This window comes from Lynx rufus, unplaced genomic scaffold, assembly GCF_022079265.1.
Source record: "Lynx rufus isolate CCGP_SWC_20201006 ecotype Redwood Valley unplaced genomic scaffold, mLynRuf1.p SCAF_15, whole genome shotgun sequence".
NCBI lineage: Eukaryota > Metazoa > Chordata > Mammalia > Carnivora > Felidae > Lynx > Lynx rufus.
Window position 1 is genome coordinate 46,420,403 of NW_025814829.1, and position 18,503 is coordinate 46,438,905.

At 49.0% G+C, this 18,503-nt stretch overlaps 1 protein-coding gene across 1 annotated transcript in view; it reads left to right on the plus strand.

Moving 5' to 3' along the window:
• The window catches only part of TNR (tenascin R), an 83,823-nt gene that overhangs the window by 17,704 nt on the left and 47,616 nt on the right, over positions 1 to 18,503 (plus strand). Inside the window, exons 6-7 of the mRNA XM_047076964.1 lie at positions 3,349 to 3,618; positions 10,855 to 11,040. Coding sequence (XP_046932920.1) covers positions 3,349 to 3,618; positions 10,855 to 11,040 — 456 coding nt within the window. The remainder of the gene's footprint in view (positions 1 to 3,348; positions 3,619 to 10,854; positions 11,041 to 18,503) is intronic.

Genomic DNA, 18,503 nt, shown 5'->3' on the forward strand with positions numbered 1-18,503 from the left:
TTGGAAGTTCCCTAAGATTTAAAAATCTGTGGTAACATTAGGCAGATTTTTTTTTTTCAATTAAGAAAAATGTCCTAGTTAATAGCTTGGCATTGTGTACCGAGTCATGAAGAAATGGAAAGAAAAATATTTATTCCAGTTTACTTTTTGAGTAGAACATGTGTTTGTTCAGAAATTAGGACTTAATTGAAAGCAAGCTGATACCAACTTGACTGGAATCGAGACACCACTACTAAGTGGCCAACAGAAGGGCAGAATCCAAGAGTGGCTACAGAAGAGATGACTGTCTCCAAACCCTGTCTGCTGTTTTCAGGAAACGATTATTTAATTATTTCCTTCTGCTAAGGTCTGACCTACACCAACCCCCTCCTGTGAAGTTCTGAGTCCTCATAGACACTCAGACTGGCTTCTCTTCCAGGCAGGCCCTCTGGGGAATGCAAATTATAAGACCTCCTGCAGCTAGAGCCAGATTTGTGCTGCAGATCATACACTAATATGGACAATCCACTCCGATTAGGGTCTTGGAGATTTAAAGAGTTGGAGGACCAAAGCCTTACATGGTCATCGGAGTCTCTGTGACATCTTCTTTTCTTTTTTCTCAAGAAGCTCCAGCTCTTTGAAATGCTTCCCCTTCTTTCACATGGACACAGAGAATATTCACTCATTCCTTTTACTCAACACCCATTTCCTGAGTATCTATGTTTCAGGTTTCAGGCTTTATGCTTATACAGCAGCTAGAAGACCATTTCTCCCATTTCACTATTAAATTAAATTTAAAGGGTCCAAGTTACCTGAAACCATTAAGTTCAGCATGCTGAAAACATCTGGATGTGTTCTGTTAAATCATTATTACCCCAAATATGAAAAACAGAACTTCATTTGAACTCCAAGCCAGGTGGTACAAAATGGCCGGGTGATTTTCATTTTGGTGGATGCTAAGCCAAAAATCCTAAGCTGGTTAATAGAGAACAGGACTGGGCTAGACCCAGAAAGAGGGTGCAGTCACCAGGCAAATGTCCTGATTGAGAAGCCCAGAGTCAAACTGAGTCCATCCTGAGGGAGACGCTCCATTTTGGAGACAGTAGGAGGTGGTCCAGTGTGGACTGGTTTAAAAAAAACAGTCCTAGTCAAGACTCTCTGGGAACAAGAAAGAAAAACTTTCCTATACTATCTAAAGCAAAAAAGAATATTTACTGGAAGGACAAAGAGTATCTTCTAAAACCCTAGGACCAGAATGCATCTGGGTGTCATAAAAAAACGAGAACCAGAAAATGGAAAGTCAGATTCAGGTTACTCTCTCTGTCTTTCTAGAAGCTCCACACAGTCACTCATTTCTGCTTCTCTATGTATATTTGTTCCTAAAATTCTGCACCAATCCCAGCGTGTGTGTGTGTGTGTGTGTGTGTGTGTGTGTGTGTGTTGAAGATAGAGGTCCCCACACAAAGAAATTCTCTGAGACACCAGATGGCCATCCTACAATTCAACACAATTCTGACACTATCTACCCAGAGACAACAGCAAATTCCATAGGTCCAGGGCTCAGTTCCACAAGACTGCCTTCTACTTCAGATGCCAATTGCTTCAAGTCCAGGTTGTTACCTTTGTTTCTGACCAACTAGCTATCAATCAGGCTCCCACCACCCCCTCCTCGGATTTGATTAATTTGCTAGAGGTGCTCACAGAACTCAGGAAATCCATTTGCTGGATTACTGGTTTACTACAGAGGATATTAAAGGACACTAATCAACACCAGATGAAGAGATACGCAGGGCAAGGACCTGAAAAATTGGGGGCCCAGCATGGTGCACGTGGAACCATGTGGTTCTGGTTCCCCAACCTGGAAGCTCTCTGAACCTAGTCCCTTTGGGTTTTTATGAAGGCTTCATTACACAGGCAGAAACAGTTGTGGACCAGAGGTCACATGGCTTACTACTCGGGCAGGCAGCCCCTTCCTCGCCTCATTAACATAACAAAAGACATTATCACTCTCATCACTTAGGAAATTCCAAAGGTTTTTGGAGCTTTGTGTCAGCAAATGACAATATGCCCCTAAATATGTGTTTATTATAAATCACCCTCTTCCTTCTCTAACCCCCTCCCCACCTTTTTTGTCTCCCTCTCTAAATCATTCACACATTTATGTGTGAATATGGTAGACAATGGCCACACCAGCCCTGGCTCTCCATGGTCCCAAACCAGCTAACCAGAGAACCTGAGTCTCTGGTTCCAATTCCAAATCCTTGAAGAACATTAAGACTAATATTAATATTAATCAACTCCAGCCAGAGAGGTGTAGTCATATTCTAAAAGCAAACATGGAAGCTGGGACTACTCTTTGAGAAGATCATGAGTAATTCAAGAAGGACACAATGGCCTTGCGGAACTACCGCGAGGAGTTGAGAACACCATTCTCTATTGTCCTCACTAAGCTCTTTCTTTTTCTATTTCCATTCTACATTCTCTCCCTTTTCTCTACCCCACCACTAATTCAATATGAAGAGGACCCCAAGTGGGTGCTGGAACCATGGACAGTGGGCCCCCTAGGAAACCAGCCACCCCACAGTGATGTTCCCCTCCGCTGCTCAGTGCCAGAGGCCAGGGCTCAGGAGGGACATACGCTGCTAAATAACCTTGAGGGACTTCCCGTGTGTGAGGTGCCCTCCTAGCTCAGGAATATGCAAGAACAGGTGGGGAAAAATAGCCTACAAGATACTATTCCTAAAGTGAGTTCTTTTTTTTTTTTTTTTCCCAGAGAAGCAAGTTTCCCCAGAAGGCATGTTTTACGTCCACACATACAAATGTCTGTTGGGTTGTGGTATGGATTTAGCAACTGGATTGACTGAGTTCTAGGTGTGGCTGAGCAAGCATATCTTTTGGATATTCATGATACCCCCTTTGGCAACTGAGTTGGAAGTCTCAGATGTTTAGATGGGGCTGATGATTTGGTAGATCTTTCCTCAGGGCTCAAAGAAAGAGAAGGGCAGAAAAACATACCAGAAGCACAGTTCTCAGCTCTCTGTCCCATTACCTCCAGAAGGAAGCTATGCTGGCCTCAAGCAATAGGTACCCTTCCCCTGCCCAAATGAGGAAGTGACAGCACAGAAAAGCCGTAGCCTGGTGAGAGCAAGATTCAGGGGAACTGACTTCCAATGTCACTTCCCCTGTTGCCTCTATGTGTCCTCAGGAAAAAACCATTTCATCTTACTGTGTCCCATTTTCCCCATCTATAAATTGGGATAATAACACCCCTCCTCTCCTTGATCAAGTTAACAGAAGGAGGAAAGGAGAGAGCTGATTTCAAACACCCACTTCTCAAACTCTTGTTTCCATTTGATTCTTTTCATTCAGTCATTGATGGGCCAACACAGATCCTGGTTCGAGATGTCTCGGACACCGTGGCCTTCGTGGAGTGGACCCCACCTCGAGCCAAAGTCGACTTCATCCTCTTGAAGTATGGCTTGGTGGGCGGGGAAGGCGGGAAGACCACTTTCCGGCTCCAGCCCCCACTGAGCCAATACTCAGTGCAGGCCCTGCGGCCCGGCTCCCGCTATGAGGTGTGGGTCAGTGCCGTCCGTGGGACCAACGAGAGCCAGTCCACGACCACCCAGTTCACAACAGGTAGGCTTGGGGGGGGTGCGCGCAGGGAGGGAGAGGGGGTTGACCTGGCTGGTGCCGTCGTCGCGGCAAGAAGGGTACTGAGGGGGTGAGGTGACATTGCCCGGGCACCATGTTATCACAGAAACTGCAAGAAGGGAGCAAGGTGTGTGTGTGGGGGGGAGGGGGGGTGCTCGGCGAAGTTATGTGACAGCACAGAGGGACACAGTGCACCGGTGCTCAGGAGAACTGGGTGCTTGTCCTGCCTCGGCCACCAGCCAGATCCATGACCTGATCAAAGACTCTTCTCCACGGCTCTCAGGTATCTCCTTTGTAGAATGAAAAGTTTGTCTTGAAAGGACTTACACATCCAGACTGCTGGCCCAAATGGCAATTTTGTGCGAGTTTAGGAAAGGCGCCCTCCTTCGAGGTCCTTTGCTGCTATTTGCTGGCACTGTGATAATTCTATAAATTCATACTAACTACACAGCACGTTGGCACCCCACGGAGCTGTGCGAAGCCCACCTTGTGTCGACAGCAGCAGACCTTCCTCCTGAGGCTCTGGGACCCATCCTGCCCTTCGCGAGCACTAGCAAGAAGGCGAATGGGAGGCCTGCTCCCACACACAGCAGGCAGGAGGAGGCCCACCTGCCTCACGGTGATGACCACCCCCCTTCCCATGGCCATCAGGACTCTGAAAGAGCTTCACCCACAGTCCGCAAAGGCCGGACCTCACGGTGACCTGCTCCTGGACTCTCTTGGAGCCCGTCAGGCTGGCCAGCTTGGGGACAAATGGGACAGGCACCATCCAAAGATGGCCTTCCCAGAACTCTCACTGGGTCAACAGGGGCTGGGATCAGATAGTGAGTCTCCCTCTGACCCGGATTCAATCTTGGAATCTCTGCCCTGGAGAGGTCACACATCAAAGAATGTCTCTGCCAACTCCAAGTCGTCCAGGGATCAAAGGAAACTGCTAGCATCTGTAAGATCTGAGAGCCAGCATCTCCCAGCGGGGTAAAGCAGAAGAAGAATGGCTACTTCGAGCATTCTACCTGGGTTGTGGCCTAAGGGCTGTTATGGGATGGGATAAGCCAGCCGAGGGGCTTCGGGGTGGTTCAATAAACAGCACCAGTATCCTTTAGCGGTGTTTAAAATCAGTTGATAAATAAAGCAAAGGATACGACAGATGGAAGCCAAAATATCCCCTAGACTGGAGCCTGCAACTTAGTGTTAGAGCTATGGATGGGCTCGCAAGGTGATGGTCCCTGCGGCCCTGGGCAAGTGCCCCCATGTGGCAGAAGTTGGGAGGACCACTCAGCTTAGGATTTACGTACAGCATGGAGGAACAAGCCTGATCCCTGGGGGCAGCGGGTTCCCATGAGAGAGGGGAGCAGAAGGGCAGTGCCCAGGTCCTGCTACAAAGTCCACCTTCCCCAGCCTAGGCAAGAGGGAGGCTGGAGTCTTATAACGGGGCTCCGTCTGCACAGAGGGACACCCTGGGAGAGGGCAAAGCCTCCCTGCTAACAGGCAGCAAGCGTGGACATTGAGGACATACAGAAGGCAGGGTTTGATTCCAAGAGAGAGGCTTTCTCCCAGCTCCTGTACCAGACTCCACCCCACCCACAGGATCTCCGGTCCGAGGTTCTACTGAACACATCTTGGGATCCCCAGGGACTGAATATACACCTAAAAAAAGGAACTAAATTCTGCCCATTTCTCTCTTCTTCTTCTCCTTCACTTAATCCACACTGATCAGGGCTCGGCATGACCTTACTCCATGTCCCTTCCTGATGAATTCAAGGTCAGCCCCCCTCTCCCACCCCTCCCACCTGCCTGCTGCCCTGCTCTGGTGGCGGGATCTCCTGGGGGCCGCGAGGCCTGCCTTCCATTCTGAATTTCAAGACCGTTTTTTGTTTGAAAAGTGGTTTCCTTGTGCTTTGCTCAGATAAGGAGTCTGAAGAGGCAGAAAAGGAGAAGGGCGCTCTCAAGCAGCATGATGAAAGGCAAATTCTTGATGCTTAGGTCGACAAGATGGAAGCAGGATTGGCTGGTGGCCCAGGAAAATTCCAATCGAGACAATTACATTCTGCCTCCTCGGAGCTCCCCGAGTTTCAGCTCTGTTTCCGGTCGCCCGGCGGATTGGCAGCTGTTAGGAGGCTGCCTCCTCGCCTGCAACCCCGGCCTGCTTCCCCTCCGCTCTAGGGGTGAGGGGCGCGTGGGGGTGGGGACATGCCAGCAGCTTCCGCTCAAGCTCTCCCGGCCGGCCGGGGCTGCCTGCGGAATGCATGCGGAGAGGGTGCCCAGACCCTCGCGGCAGGGCCGTCAGTCATTTCGGAGCTCCGCTTAAATTCAAATTAGCCAAAGTGCTTTTCCAGGTGACGTCTCCGGCACTAGGAGCGCACTAATTGCACAAGCAATTAAAGCAGAGATTTGTTTCCTGCACGGGGAGCACGGTAGTTGCCTGGGTCTCAGAACTGCTCCCCAAAAGGAAAGAGCCGTGATGGAAACACACTAGGCCAGTGGTTAGAGAGTAGCCAGCTCCAGGATGCCCCGGCCCTTGGTGGCTCTGGTTTCAGTTGCCCTCATGGGGGACATCCTGGGACTCTTCCTGTCCACAGGAGAGGCGTCCTCTCTGAGCACATCCCTCAGGACGCCAAACTTGGCCTCCAGGGCATTCCGCTAAGCAGAGACTGCTGCTTTGAATGCCCCAAGCCTCTCTTGAATGCTGTTATGCGTTGAACTGTGTCCCCAGAAAGATGTCGAAGTCTTACCCTTCAGTACCTGTATATATGTGACCTTGTTGGGAAATAAGGCATTTGCTGATGACCAGATTAAATGGGGTCGTTGGGGCCAACCCGAATCCAATATGACCGTGTCCTTATAAAAAGGGGGAAATTTGGACACAGAGGCAGACACATACCCAGAGAGAGCACCAGGTGAAGATACACGACAGAGATTGGGGTGATTCTTCTACAAGTCCAAGGGACACCTCAGATTGACAGCGAGCAGAGACAGGCCTAGAACAGATTCTCCCCTACAGCCCTCAGAAGGAAGCCACCCTTCCAACATCCTGATCTTGAACTTCCAGTCTGTGAGACAACACATTTCTGGTGTTCGAGCCCCCCAGTCTGCGGCAATGCCAAAAGCGACTACAGAGGCCCACGTCACAACAGTCGGAGACCCGACCTGCTCAGCAGCGATTCTGCGGGGATCCTCTCACATGCAGGTGCAGCCTGGATGGCATTCGCCACCCCAGCAGAGACCAGCTGCCTTCATCAAAGCTACTTCTCCCTCTACCACCTCGCCTCAAGCGCCCTCACAGCCCCAGGGCCGAAACTTCTAACAAGACTTTTCAAAAGGCTTTGAGGTGGCAGACGAGACCGAAAACGGAACTTTCAGTCACTTCACATGTGCCTATTGAACACCTAGCAGGTGCCAAGCACTGTTCTAGGCACTGAGGCTACAGAATAAACAAGACAGATAAGAACTCAGTTCACATGAGGTACATTCCAGCGGGGGAAGAGGAGAAGAAACACACAGGATCCTTCAATCAGAAGAATTTTGCTGAGAAGCAAAATGGATGCTACAGAGGAAGGGCCACATTGGATTGAGCGGTTCAGAAATGCCTCATTGAGGGAGTGGAGTTTTGACCAAGACCTAAGTGACCTAAGCCATGTGTGGATCCAGGGAAGAGCATGCCAGTCAAAAGTAGCAGGCAGTGCAAAGGCCCTGAGGTGGGAGTAAGTTTGATGTGATTCAGGAGCAGAAAAAACGTCAGCACAACTGGAGCACAGTGAATTAGGGTAGAAGTGATACAAGATGATGTCTGAGAAGCACAGAGCCCTGCAGGGGATGATTAGGAGTTGGTAATAGGAAGCAACAGGCAATTTTTCAGCAGGAGAAAGGCGTGAGCTAATTTTATGTTTTAGGGACTAGATGTCCACAGCCCCCAAGCCCCTCAACAGGGCCACCCTGGACATCTGCCTTTGCCTTCCCCTGGCTTGCTGACCTGTTGCAGATACCAGACCAGCTCGTACCTACAGGGGAGCCCTTGAGTTGTCCCCCCTAGAGAGAGATCGGGCTTCAAGACCCAGGGGAGTAAACCATTTCATTCCACCCCATTCCTAAGACCCCCTCCTGTTGCGGGGTGGACTAGGGAGACCTCAGGCCCTGAAGCCTTGACCCAGCCCGTCCAAAAGCTGTCGCTGCCAGGGGCTCTTGGTCTCGCCATGAGAAAGGATTCAAGGACAGACACAACACAGCGGATGAGCAGTACAAGCAGGAAAGTTTATTTATTTATTTTTTAATATGAAATTTATTGCCAAAATGGTTTCCATACAACACCCAGTGCTCATCCCCAAAGGTGCCCTCCTCAATACCCATCACCCACCCTCCCCTCCCTCCCACCCTCCATCAGCCCTCAGTTTGTTCTCAGTTTTTAAGAGTCTCTTATGTTTTGGCTCCCTCCCTCTTTTTCCTTCCCCTCCCCCTTGCTCTCCTGGTAAGTTTCTCAGGATCCACATAAGAGTGAAACCATATGGTATCTGTCTTTCTCTGTATGGTTTATTTCACTTAGCATCACACTCTCCAGTTCCATCCATGTTGCTACAAAGGGCCATATTTCGTTCTTTCTCATTGCCATGTAGTATTCCATTGTGTATAGACAGCATGGTATTGGCACAAAAACAGACACATAGACCAATGGAATAGAATAGAGACTCCAGAATTAGACCCACAAAAGTATGGCCAACTAATCTTTGACAAAGCAGGAAAGAATATCCAATGGAGAAAAGACAGTCTCTTTAACAAATGGTGCTGGGAGAACTGGACAGCAACATGCAGAAGAATGAAACTAGACCACTTTCTTACACCAGTCACAAAAATAATCTCAAAATGGATGAAGGAAAGTTTATTAAAGCAAAAGTACACTCTCTAGATGTGAGAGCAGGAGAGGTCAAGGGAGAGCTGCGCCCACTGGAGCTTGGGTTTCCATCTTTTATTGACAGTTGTTAACAAGGGAATGGAATATTCATTACTTGAGGCAGGGATTTCTTGGAAGCAGGGTGGTGTCTTCAGGAATGTGGGTTATATGCACTTTTTCTTCCTTATTTGGTCAGGGGTTTCCTGTCATGGCACCCTTAGGAAAAGATTTGAGTATGGCAATGTAGTATAATGAAGGAATAACGTGAACTTTGGCCTACTTTGTCAGCCATCTTGGGCCTGTCTGGTTTAATTCCCTTTCTTGTGGTTCAGGTCAGGGCAGCCTCTGACTTTCTCCCACTTGGCCATGACTTCCCCTTTGCTGGCCTCCAAGCATCCTGTAAGAACCTAACTAACTGCCTACTACAACATTCTCAAGCCCTTATTCCCAGAATTGACCTCTTTTGGCATCGCTGATGTGGAAAGTGTCTGGTTCCTTCAGGGAAAACACTGCCCCCTATCCACAGTGCATAGGTTCTAAGGCCAAAAAATTCCAGAAAACAAAAAGCATAGTTTTCAAGGTCTGGGATTTTTAGTCGTGAAGAGCAGTAGGTAAGTATAGGACTCAACCTGAACTCTAACTTCTCTTTGCTCCGGGTCCATTCAGGCCTTACACCCCACACCCGGTTGGGTCCTTTATCGCAGCCTCTGCTCCTGCGTGAGATTTCGGGGCACAGGATCCAGCATGTTCTTCCCATATGCCCCTCTCTCCAAGCTCCTCTCTCCATCCCAAGGCTAGAGACATAACACACCCAGCATGTCAAGAACGCACAGAATCCGGCAAGCCAGCTCCACATTGAGTAAGGAAACATTCCTCAGAAAAAATAAGCTGCAGAGACATAAATCTGCTAAAAGATTCACCTAATTTACATCACTAAACAGAACACTTCTCACTCTGGAGCAGCTGCACTCAGATTGATTCACAGTGCTCTGTCTTCCCCAGGAACAATTGGTATATACTTGCCTGGCATTTGCAAATTAGAAGTCTGCTGGAGGTTTTCTCAGAACAAAGAGCTGGTCCACTTCAAAGTGAAATTCAAGTCTCAAAGACAAGACTTATTGAGAACTTTTTAAAGGGGCAGTTTTCATGACCTCTTACCCTGCAAGTTGTTTGCCTAAATTAGCCTGAGGAGATGACCAGTCTCTGGGGAGAGAGAATCAGCCGCCCAGGATTGTGGGAGAGATTGTGTGCTGGTGGTCTCCCTTTGCAGAGGAGTCTTTGGAACTCCAGAGAGCAAGCATTGGGGGCGCCATGTTGTTGGAACTCAGGACGAACTTCAGAGGCAACAGGAGGTCCTCCCAGGGTTTAGGCACCTGTTTTTGCACCAGGTACCATGCTACGCATGTCACATGCACTGTCCTATCTGTAGGACAACTTGAAATATTGGTGTTATTAGCCCATTTTACAGATGTGGCCATTAAGGCCCAGTGACACCTCACATGACCAAAGATTTAACTATGGTAGAGCTGGGCTCAGAGGCCTAACCCCAAATCCTATATTCTTTCCACTACATGACACCCCCTAGGTGTATACTTAATTTCCTACAAACCTTTCATCAGTATCTATGCAGGTAAACCCAGGGAAGACAGCTTATACTTCAAAGTCTTGCAGTCAACTGTCTCCTTTGAGCTTGGTGGCCAAATTTGCTATTACTCTATTCTGTCATAATCACTTGGAAGCCATCTCTGATTTTTTTTCCTCCTGCGGTTTTTCCCTCACTTAGTGTGTCAAGCTTATGATAACTGGTTCATTTTTAAATTTCTAATAATTTTTTTAACGTTTATTTATTTTTGAGACAGAGAGAGACGGATGGCTTGGTCGGTTAAGTGTCCGACTTCGGCTCAGGTCATGATTTCACGGTCCGTGAGTTCGAGCCCCGCGTCGGGCTCTGTGCTGACAGCTCAGAGCCTGGAGCCCGTTTCAGATTCTGTGTCTCCCTCTCTCTCTGCCCCTCCCCTGTTCATGCTCTGTCTCTCTCTGTCTCAAAAATAAATTTCTAGAATACTACCACCACCATTCAGGAAATATTCTAGAACATTCCCTGAATGGAAATGGGGCAAGCGTAAAGTGTGTTGATATCTAACTCCCAAGTAAAATTCTCCAAACTGCCCATAGAATCTGTTGTGGCTCACCTGGCAGGCCAAAAGCTCAAGACCAGCCCTGGGGTTGACTCAAACCGTGAAGCAGAGGGTCAGGAGCTACGGGCTCTCGCCCCAAAGCGTGTTAAAGTTCAAGATGCGTGACAAACGCAAATTTTGGTGATGTCTGACTCTTTTTAGAGATTGACGCCCCCAAGAACCTGCGGGTTGGCTCCCACACGGCCACCAGCCTTGATCTGGAGTGGGACAACAGTGAAGCAGAGGTCCAGGAGTACAAGGTCGTGTACAGCACCCTCGCGGGTGAGCAGTACCATGAGATGCTGGTCCCCAAGAGTATCGGTCCAACCACCAGAGCCACCCTCACAGGTGAGTACACCCTGGCTCCGGGGGCACATCAGTTCCTAACTCCACACCCTCACCGCTCTCCTCCCAGTGCACCCAGCTCCACCCTGCCATCCCCAGATCCCACTCATTTACTCTCTCAAGTCCCTGTCGCGCATCTCCTGCCCTCCATCGTCTTCTGTCACTTGGCCAAATCTACTACAAGTCTCGTACAGACCACCGCAGGTAGCCTTCACACGTTCTCTCCTGACCTCTTCACGTGGCCCACAGGCCCTGCCTGATTTCCCCACAGTCTTCTCCTGTCTCCCCGCCCTCCCATGTGCCCTGGTGCTCCCCGTGCTCCAGGACCACAGGTCTGCGTCCGACAGTTCCTCAAACACCTTTTCCCTGCTGCCACAGGGCTTGGGACATGCTGTTCCCACCACCTGTCAGGCTCTCCCACCATCCTCTTCACCCGGTTATGTCTGCCTCCCTTTTACCTCTTGGTTCACTTGTCACTTCCTGGGGAGCCTGCATGGTCCCCAGGTGAGATCAGGTTATCCAGTCCTGCTGCCTCCTCTCACTGGTGACCACTGTCCTCACAGTGCTGCTCAGGTTATCATTATACCCTGTGGGTGTCATTATTCTGTTGTTGGTCTCCACCCTGGATCTAAAGCTCTGTGAATGGGGACCAGCTGGGTTTTGCTCACTATTGACTCCAGCAAAGTGTCTAAGTCCAAGGTAAGTGATGGATAGATGCAAGGAAGGAAGGAAGGAAGGAAGGAAGGAAGGAAGGAAGAGGAGGGAGAAAGGGAAGGGAAAGAAGGAAGGAAGGAAGGAAGGAAGGAAGGAAGGAAGGAAGGAAAGAAAGAAGAAAGAGGAGGGAGAAAGGGAAGGGAAGGGAAGGAAGGAAGGAAGGAAGGAAGGAAGGAAGGAAGGAAGAGAAGAAAGAAAAGAGCAAACATTCACTATGACTGGGGCATAGAGTACAAGAGACCAGTTCGAGAAGGGGAGAGCCTAGTCATGCTATACACCCCATAAAGAGTTTGAGTTTATTCTTGAGGGCAATGGGGAGTCATGGAGGGATTTTAAATAAGGTGATACAATGACTACATAGATGTAGCTGCTGTGTGGACAGTGGGTGGGAGGAGGGCAAGGCCAGAGGCAGAGACTGGTCAGGGAGCTATGCCGCAATCAGAGGGCGAGAGGATGACAGTGTGGACTAAGTCAGCACCCTAAATCACCATGACACTTGGCTGGGGAGCACTCCCTGTCCCCCTGGGGATGTGGGCCCTAGCCAATGCTCCTCCTGGGACCTTAGACACACCCATCCAGGAAAACCCGCCCACTGGACTGCACTGAAAGGTAGATGACTGGAAATGTGGGGCATGGTTTTCAGGTGAAGGAGACTGTGCAAAGCGGCCACCCAGGGGCTACCAGTGAGCTCACCGAGACTTTATTTAACTTGTGTCTTGGCTTCCTGCAAAAGCACTTGCCATCTTAGTAGATAAGGGATACATAGCAAAGAGTGCATACAGTAAACAAGGGCAGTATAATCAAAGCTGTTTTCCTCCCGAACCGAAATCCCAGACCGCCTTGCAAAATGAGTCCAGTTAAAGTAAATATAATAAATGCTTTTTCCAGACAGACGCACTCCTCGAAGCACAGCAAGGAGATGGAAAGATCTGCTGACCAAGCAGGTTAATGGGGGTGAATTAAACATAGCAGGAACACGCCAGCTGGTGTAAAGGCCTCCACAGAGAGAAGGAGACATTCACAAAGATTAAGCAAAACAAAAAAACTGAAATGATGCAGGAGGGAACTGAGTCCAAGTGCAGCCCCCCTCCCTTGCCTAGAGCCGCAGGCTGATTTGGCAATTAGCAATTTACAAAAACGATGGCTAGTTGTTCAGATGGAGGATACGCCATAAAATCCTGAGAGAGATAGAGAGGCATCCAGTCACGTCCTAGTTATTATTTCCCAGGCCTGGGAAAGAAGATTCTGCATTCATTGATCATCTATCTTATTCCAGGCACCTCCCCATAGTTATAGCTTATTTACTCTTCACCATAACCTCGTGACAGATGTCACCATCCCCATTTTCTGGATGAGGAAACTGAGGCCCAGAGAGTCTGGAAACTTGCCCACGCTCGCAGAGCTCCCAAGAGGCACAGCTGTGGCTCCAAGGCAGCTCTTCTGACACTTGTCGAAAGCCTTCCATCTCATGGCTGCTTGTACTAAAGAACTTAAAAGTAAAGGACAGTCAAAATGTAAATGCTGTAGACTTATAAGGAACGGAGAAATTATTATTGAGGAGTGGGCTTAGCGATGTCCATTTTTTGGTTAGAGTCGAGCTTATGAAATAAAACTGTAAATATATATTCCACGTAATTATCCCAGGGAGCTCGCTGCTGGGGAGATTTATAAAGGCAAATAGCTTTATGTGATTTAAGAAGGAATTATAGGCATGTAAGGAAATCAAGTATGTCTGTACTTGCTGAGATGCAAATTACAAGGGTTGTTGGCTCTCTTCCTGTGGTATCTGGGGGAAGAGAAGGACGGACTTGAAAGGAGGGAAGGCAAAATGAGGCAGAAGTTTGATCCCAGCTCTAGATACTTGTGTTTTTTCCCTCACCCCCCAACTTGGACACTAAAAAGGAAAGTTTTTCAGCCTCCAAGGTCTGAGTTTTGTTTTGTTTTGTTTTCTCATTCCAAACAAGTTGTTTATTTGCACGTATAAAGCAAGACCCCGGCCACAGGTGGGAAGGGCATTTCGGGCTCACCTGAGGCAATTCCTCCCTGGCCAGAAAGAGAAGGTAGAAACTTCCAACTCTGCACATCCCCACATGTCCTACCTCCTAGTCAAGAACAACTGTGGAGCACATAGTCACAGAGAACAGACTGAGGGTTGACCGGCGTGGGGGATGGAGGGGAGGTGGGCAAAATGGGTGAAAATGGTCAAAGATACAAACTTCCAGCTATAAAATAAGTAAGTCATGGGGATGACTGTAGTTAATAAACTCTGTCATATATTTGAAAGCTGCTAAGAAAGTAGATCTTAAAAATTCTCATCACTAGAAAAAAAATTATAACTATTCGTGGTGATGGATGTTAACTAGACTTACCGTGGTTATCATTTCGTATGCCAATATCGAATTGTTATGTTGTACACCTGAAACTAATAGAATGTCATATGTCAATTATATCTCCATTTTTAAAAAAGACCCCGAAGGGGTGCCTGAGTGGCTCAGTCACTTGAGCATCTGACTCTTGATTTTCGTTCAGGTCATGATCTCATGGTCAAGAGATTGAGCCCCGCCCGCATTGGGCTCCGTGCTGAGCGTGGAGCCTGCTTAAGATTCTCTCTCTCCCTCTTCCTCTGCGCTTCCCACACTCCCTCTCTCATTAAAATAATTTAAAAAGTAAAAATAAAAATAAATACAAAAGAGAAAGAAAAAAATCGTAATGGAGACTCTTAGCACAAGGTCCCTTTGCCTCTTGCCCCAGGTTTATTTGAATGCTTTGTTCTGTGGAACATGTTAGGAGCCAGGACTTTGGATCCTGCATCCAGGCACGACCACTTCCAGTGTGATTTGGGACAACTGACTTAATCTGCCTAAGCCTCTGTTTTGTCTTCTGTAAAATGGGAATAACATCGCTTACGTCACTGTGCCATGATGAGGCTTTAATGAGATCATATATTTAATGAATGTAAAGTAGTATTTTTAACATAGCAAACTCCGTACGTGGCTGATGATGGTGAGGGATGAGGGGGGCAGGGGGAGGAGCGGGAGGAGGTCAGTGAGCTAACGGTTTAGGACTTCCTGTAATGGGCATGGCACAGAGCGGAGACCACGCTTCTCACAGTGTGGTGTGGGCACCAGCCACAAGTCGTCACCCCAGGAGCTTTTACAGCCCTCTCCCCCCCCGCCACCACATCTACTAAATCAGCGTCTACGTTCTAGAAGACCCCCAGGTGATTTGTGAGAGGTGCTCATTCAGAGCATGGCTTCTGAAGTTGCCCGCTTTGGTTTGAGACTGACTTCAGGGATGTGCATTTGGGGCAAATTTCTTCAATTTCGCAGGCTTCAGTTCCCTGGTCTGAAGGACATCACATCTTTCTCGCGGGGTTGTTGGGAGGGTTAAATGAGATCATATATATCCGCGTATACAAGCACCTGGGATGGAGACGGGCTCATAGTGAACATTCAACAGCCATTCGATCTGGTATGGTTTTTAATCCCCACAAAGCTCAGACTGGGTGCACAGTAGCCTGGCCTCTCTCCCCAGTACAAGTTCACACCCCCGTTCTTCTCACGGCTGACTCTAAGCCCTGACGTCCCGTGGCATCTGTGTTTGCTATTCCCTGCTGAAGCCCTCGTCTTCACAGCCACCGATCACCCCTGCGCTGTGGGACACAGGCCCTGGCTGACTCTCTGGGCCTCTGAGTCACGCAGAGGGCTCGCGGCAAGCGGCCCCTGGCAGAGCCTTCCCCCACACATGCCTCTCCCTTTGCAACACAGAGGCCAGGCCCGGGCACAAAATGCCAGACATTTCTTTTCCATTATTCTCCACAGGCAATGCCCAGTGAATTCCCTCTGGAGTATGAACTTGTTTCTGAACAACAGACTCAGTGTCTGCAATGATTTTTTTTCCTCTGCTCTGGTGGTTTCTGTGTCCTTAATGATCAGTTTTTTAGGCTCAGCCTCTCGGCCGGGATGATGTGTGCTTGGCCTATGTACCATACCTGGAGTCCCAAAGGGGTGCTGAGAGTTATGTATTTCACAGGCGCATCAAGGTACCTCTCGGTTAGACAGGCAGCACTTACCAAGGACGCGCACCACTGTTTTCTCGGCAGCGATGAGAAACCATAAACCCTAAAGAAAACTCTGGAAGGAGGAAGGGAAGACAGAAAATGTGGGAGACGGTGGGAAAAGAAGGAGATTCTCATTCCTTGACTGGAATTCGGTCACAAAACCCTGCCTCCACCCAATGCAAATGATAAACACCGCTCTGTGTCTGAGGTGACTCCTCTATATCTGTCCTCAGAGGCCTGTGGCTGCAGGGTTTTGCCAGGAAGGGAGAGGGGTTCGTCCTCAGCTGTCCACACTCTTCTGCCTGGTGCTCCCGCATGAACAGGAGCCCACACTTGAGGAGCCCCGTGGCCAAGAGAAAGGTTAAAGGAGCTGGCCCCTATGGCCCTGTGAGCGCTGGGCTCGAACCCAGGCCCCCAGAGCCAGTTCATCACAGCCCTGAGCACCTCTGTCCCCAGGCCACACGCTGCTAACCAGAAAAATCAGCACCCGGGCTTAGGAAACCCAGGCCCTTGAAGATTCCTACAGACATCACGGTACGACACAAGATTGCAAGGAGACGAAGACCTACAGCTGCCACACACGATACATTCACTCACGCACAAGGCCAACGTCACGACTTGGGTCTGGGAGTTGCCACCTTGGAGGCCGCTGGTTTCTGGGGGCTTGGAACAGACGCCTCTCCCCAAACCCACATTTTCCTCCCCGGGCTCCCACGGGGTCTGGTGGTGAGAAGGTGGGCTCCCGAAGGTGCAGAGGTCCGTGTGCATGTCCACAGGAGGATTTTCCGTGAAGAAACCCGAGACTCCCTGAGAAGTCCAGCTGGCAAAACAGTGCTGACCAAGGCACTTGATGTTCACTTCACCCTGTCTGCACTCCCTGATGTGCCAGGGCACAAACACCAGACCCAGGGCCAGACCTTCAATGCTAGGCAGGCTCTTCTGAGGAGGAGTTGGGCAATAGGCCTGTGGCCCAGGCCAGATGGTTCTCAGCCTCCTTCAGGTGAAGTCACAGCGACCCCAAGTGGCCACTCTGGTAAGGCACCCTCTGAACAAGGTGCTGCCTTCTGGGGGCCAGAAAGTGGGGAGTGGGCTGCAGAGACCCACATGGAGGAGAGGGGGGAATGGCCAGAAGCTTCCACAGCTTCCCTCCTCACAGAGCTGGCACATAAGGGCGTCTGTGCCCTTATTTGTGTTAAAGGACTGGGGCGAAGGAACCAGGAGAAAGCCAGGTGGGAACTTTTCGTCTTCTGCTTTGGCTTCTTCAGCAGGGAGCACCTATTTACAGTAAAGACCCAGAGATACGATGTTCCTGCGGGACAGGGGGTGATGGGCCATGTTTATCATTAATCTCACTGGCAACAAGAGAGCTGCATTCTAGAATATTCGTTAGTATTATTATTTTTTAATACAGGTTTGCGGGGTCATACTTTCCCTTAAAGTCAGCATGGGATTGACTGCTTCTCTTGATGCTTGAACGTCGTCCACACTCAAAAAATTGGTAGATGTCCTCCAAAACCTGATTCATTCAGGGAACCCTGGAGAAGCATCCACCGTAACCCAAGATGATAAGGATGGGGAGCCTGGGAGCTTAGACCTCCATGATAGTAAAAAGTAGATGTTGCCCATCTGGTGTGATTTCAGGGGTTCCCGGGAGATCCTCTGTCTCTCTCCAATTATTTCCCATCTATAAATCTCTAGTACCCAAATTCCACTGTTGGAACTCTTCCTTATGAGGGGCCCTCCATTAGATCCCTGGTTTTCGTGAGTTATTTTACCAGATCGGCTGTTGCCTGTGTTATTCGTTCTGCCCGCAATGGCCTTTCTCGGCCCAGATACCTCTGATCCTTCAAAACCCAGTTCAGGTATGCCCTCATAGGTCTTTCCAGCATTCCTGTCACCCTTGCTATGCTGCTTCCGTGCATCACATATTTCTTCCACTATGCTACATTCTGAATTAAAATATAAAAAATCAAGGGGCACCTGGGTGGGTCAGTCAGTTAAGCACTTGACTCATGATTTCGGCTCAGATCATAATCTCACGGTCATGGGATCCAGCCCCACGTAGGGCTCTACAGTGACAGCACAGAATCTGCTTGGAATTCTCTCTTTCTCTCTCTCTCTCCCTCTCTCTCTTCCCCTCCCTTGCTTACATGTGTGCATTCTTTCTCTCTCTCTTCCTTTCTCAAAATAAATTAAAAACACATTTAAAAAACTTTAAAATATAAAAAAAAAAGTCAAATCCCTTAACTCAAGACCTAAGGGTCTAGTGAGGAGACCAACATGAAAACTAACAGTAACAACATAATAACATCATTGTTGTAAAAACTGAGAGATGGTCTGCAAACTCCTTGGGCACAGGGTCCTCAATCTGCCCCTCCCTTTGAGAGCAGGTGTCCTGTGAATGCACTAGGGCCAACCAAATCCCTCACCCAGTTTGGTAGACTTGAGCTTCACAGTACTCAGGACATGAGACCAGGGATTTAGAGATGGAAAGGGTCCCCATTTCTATGGATCTGCCTGAACCCGACCAAGCCTGCAGATCCCAGATGTCATTCATGGTTTTGCTGGTAAGAGGTAGCAATCTCAGCTTCTTGGGCCTGCTTCTCCCCATGACTTCCCTCCTAGCAGCAGGACGCTGGAAGAATAGGTTTCCTAAACAGAGGGAAGTGAGTCATTCTACGTTCATCACCCA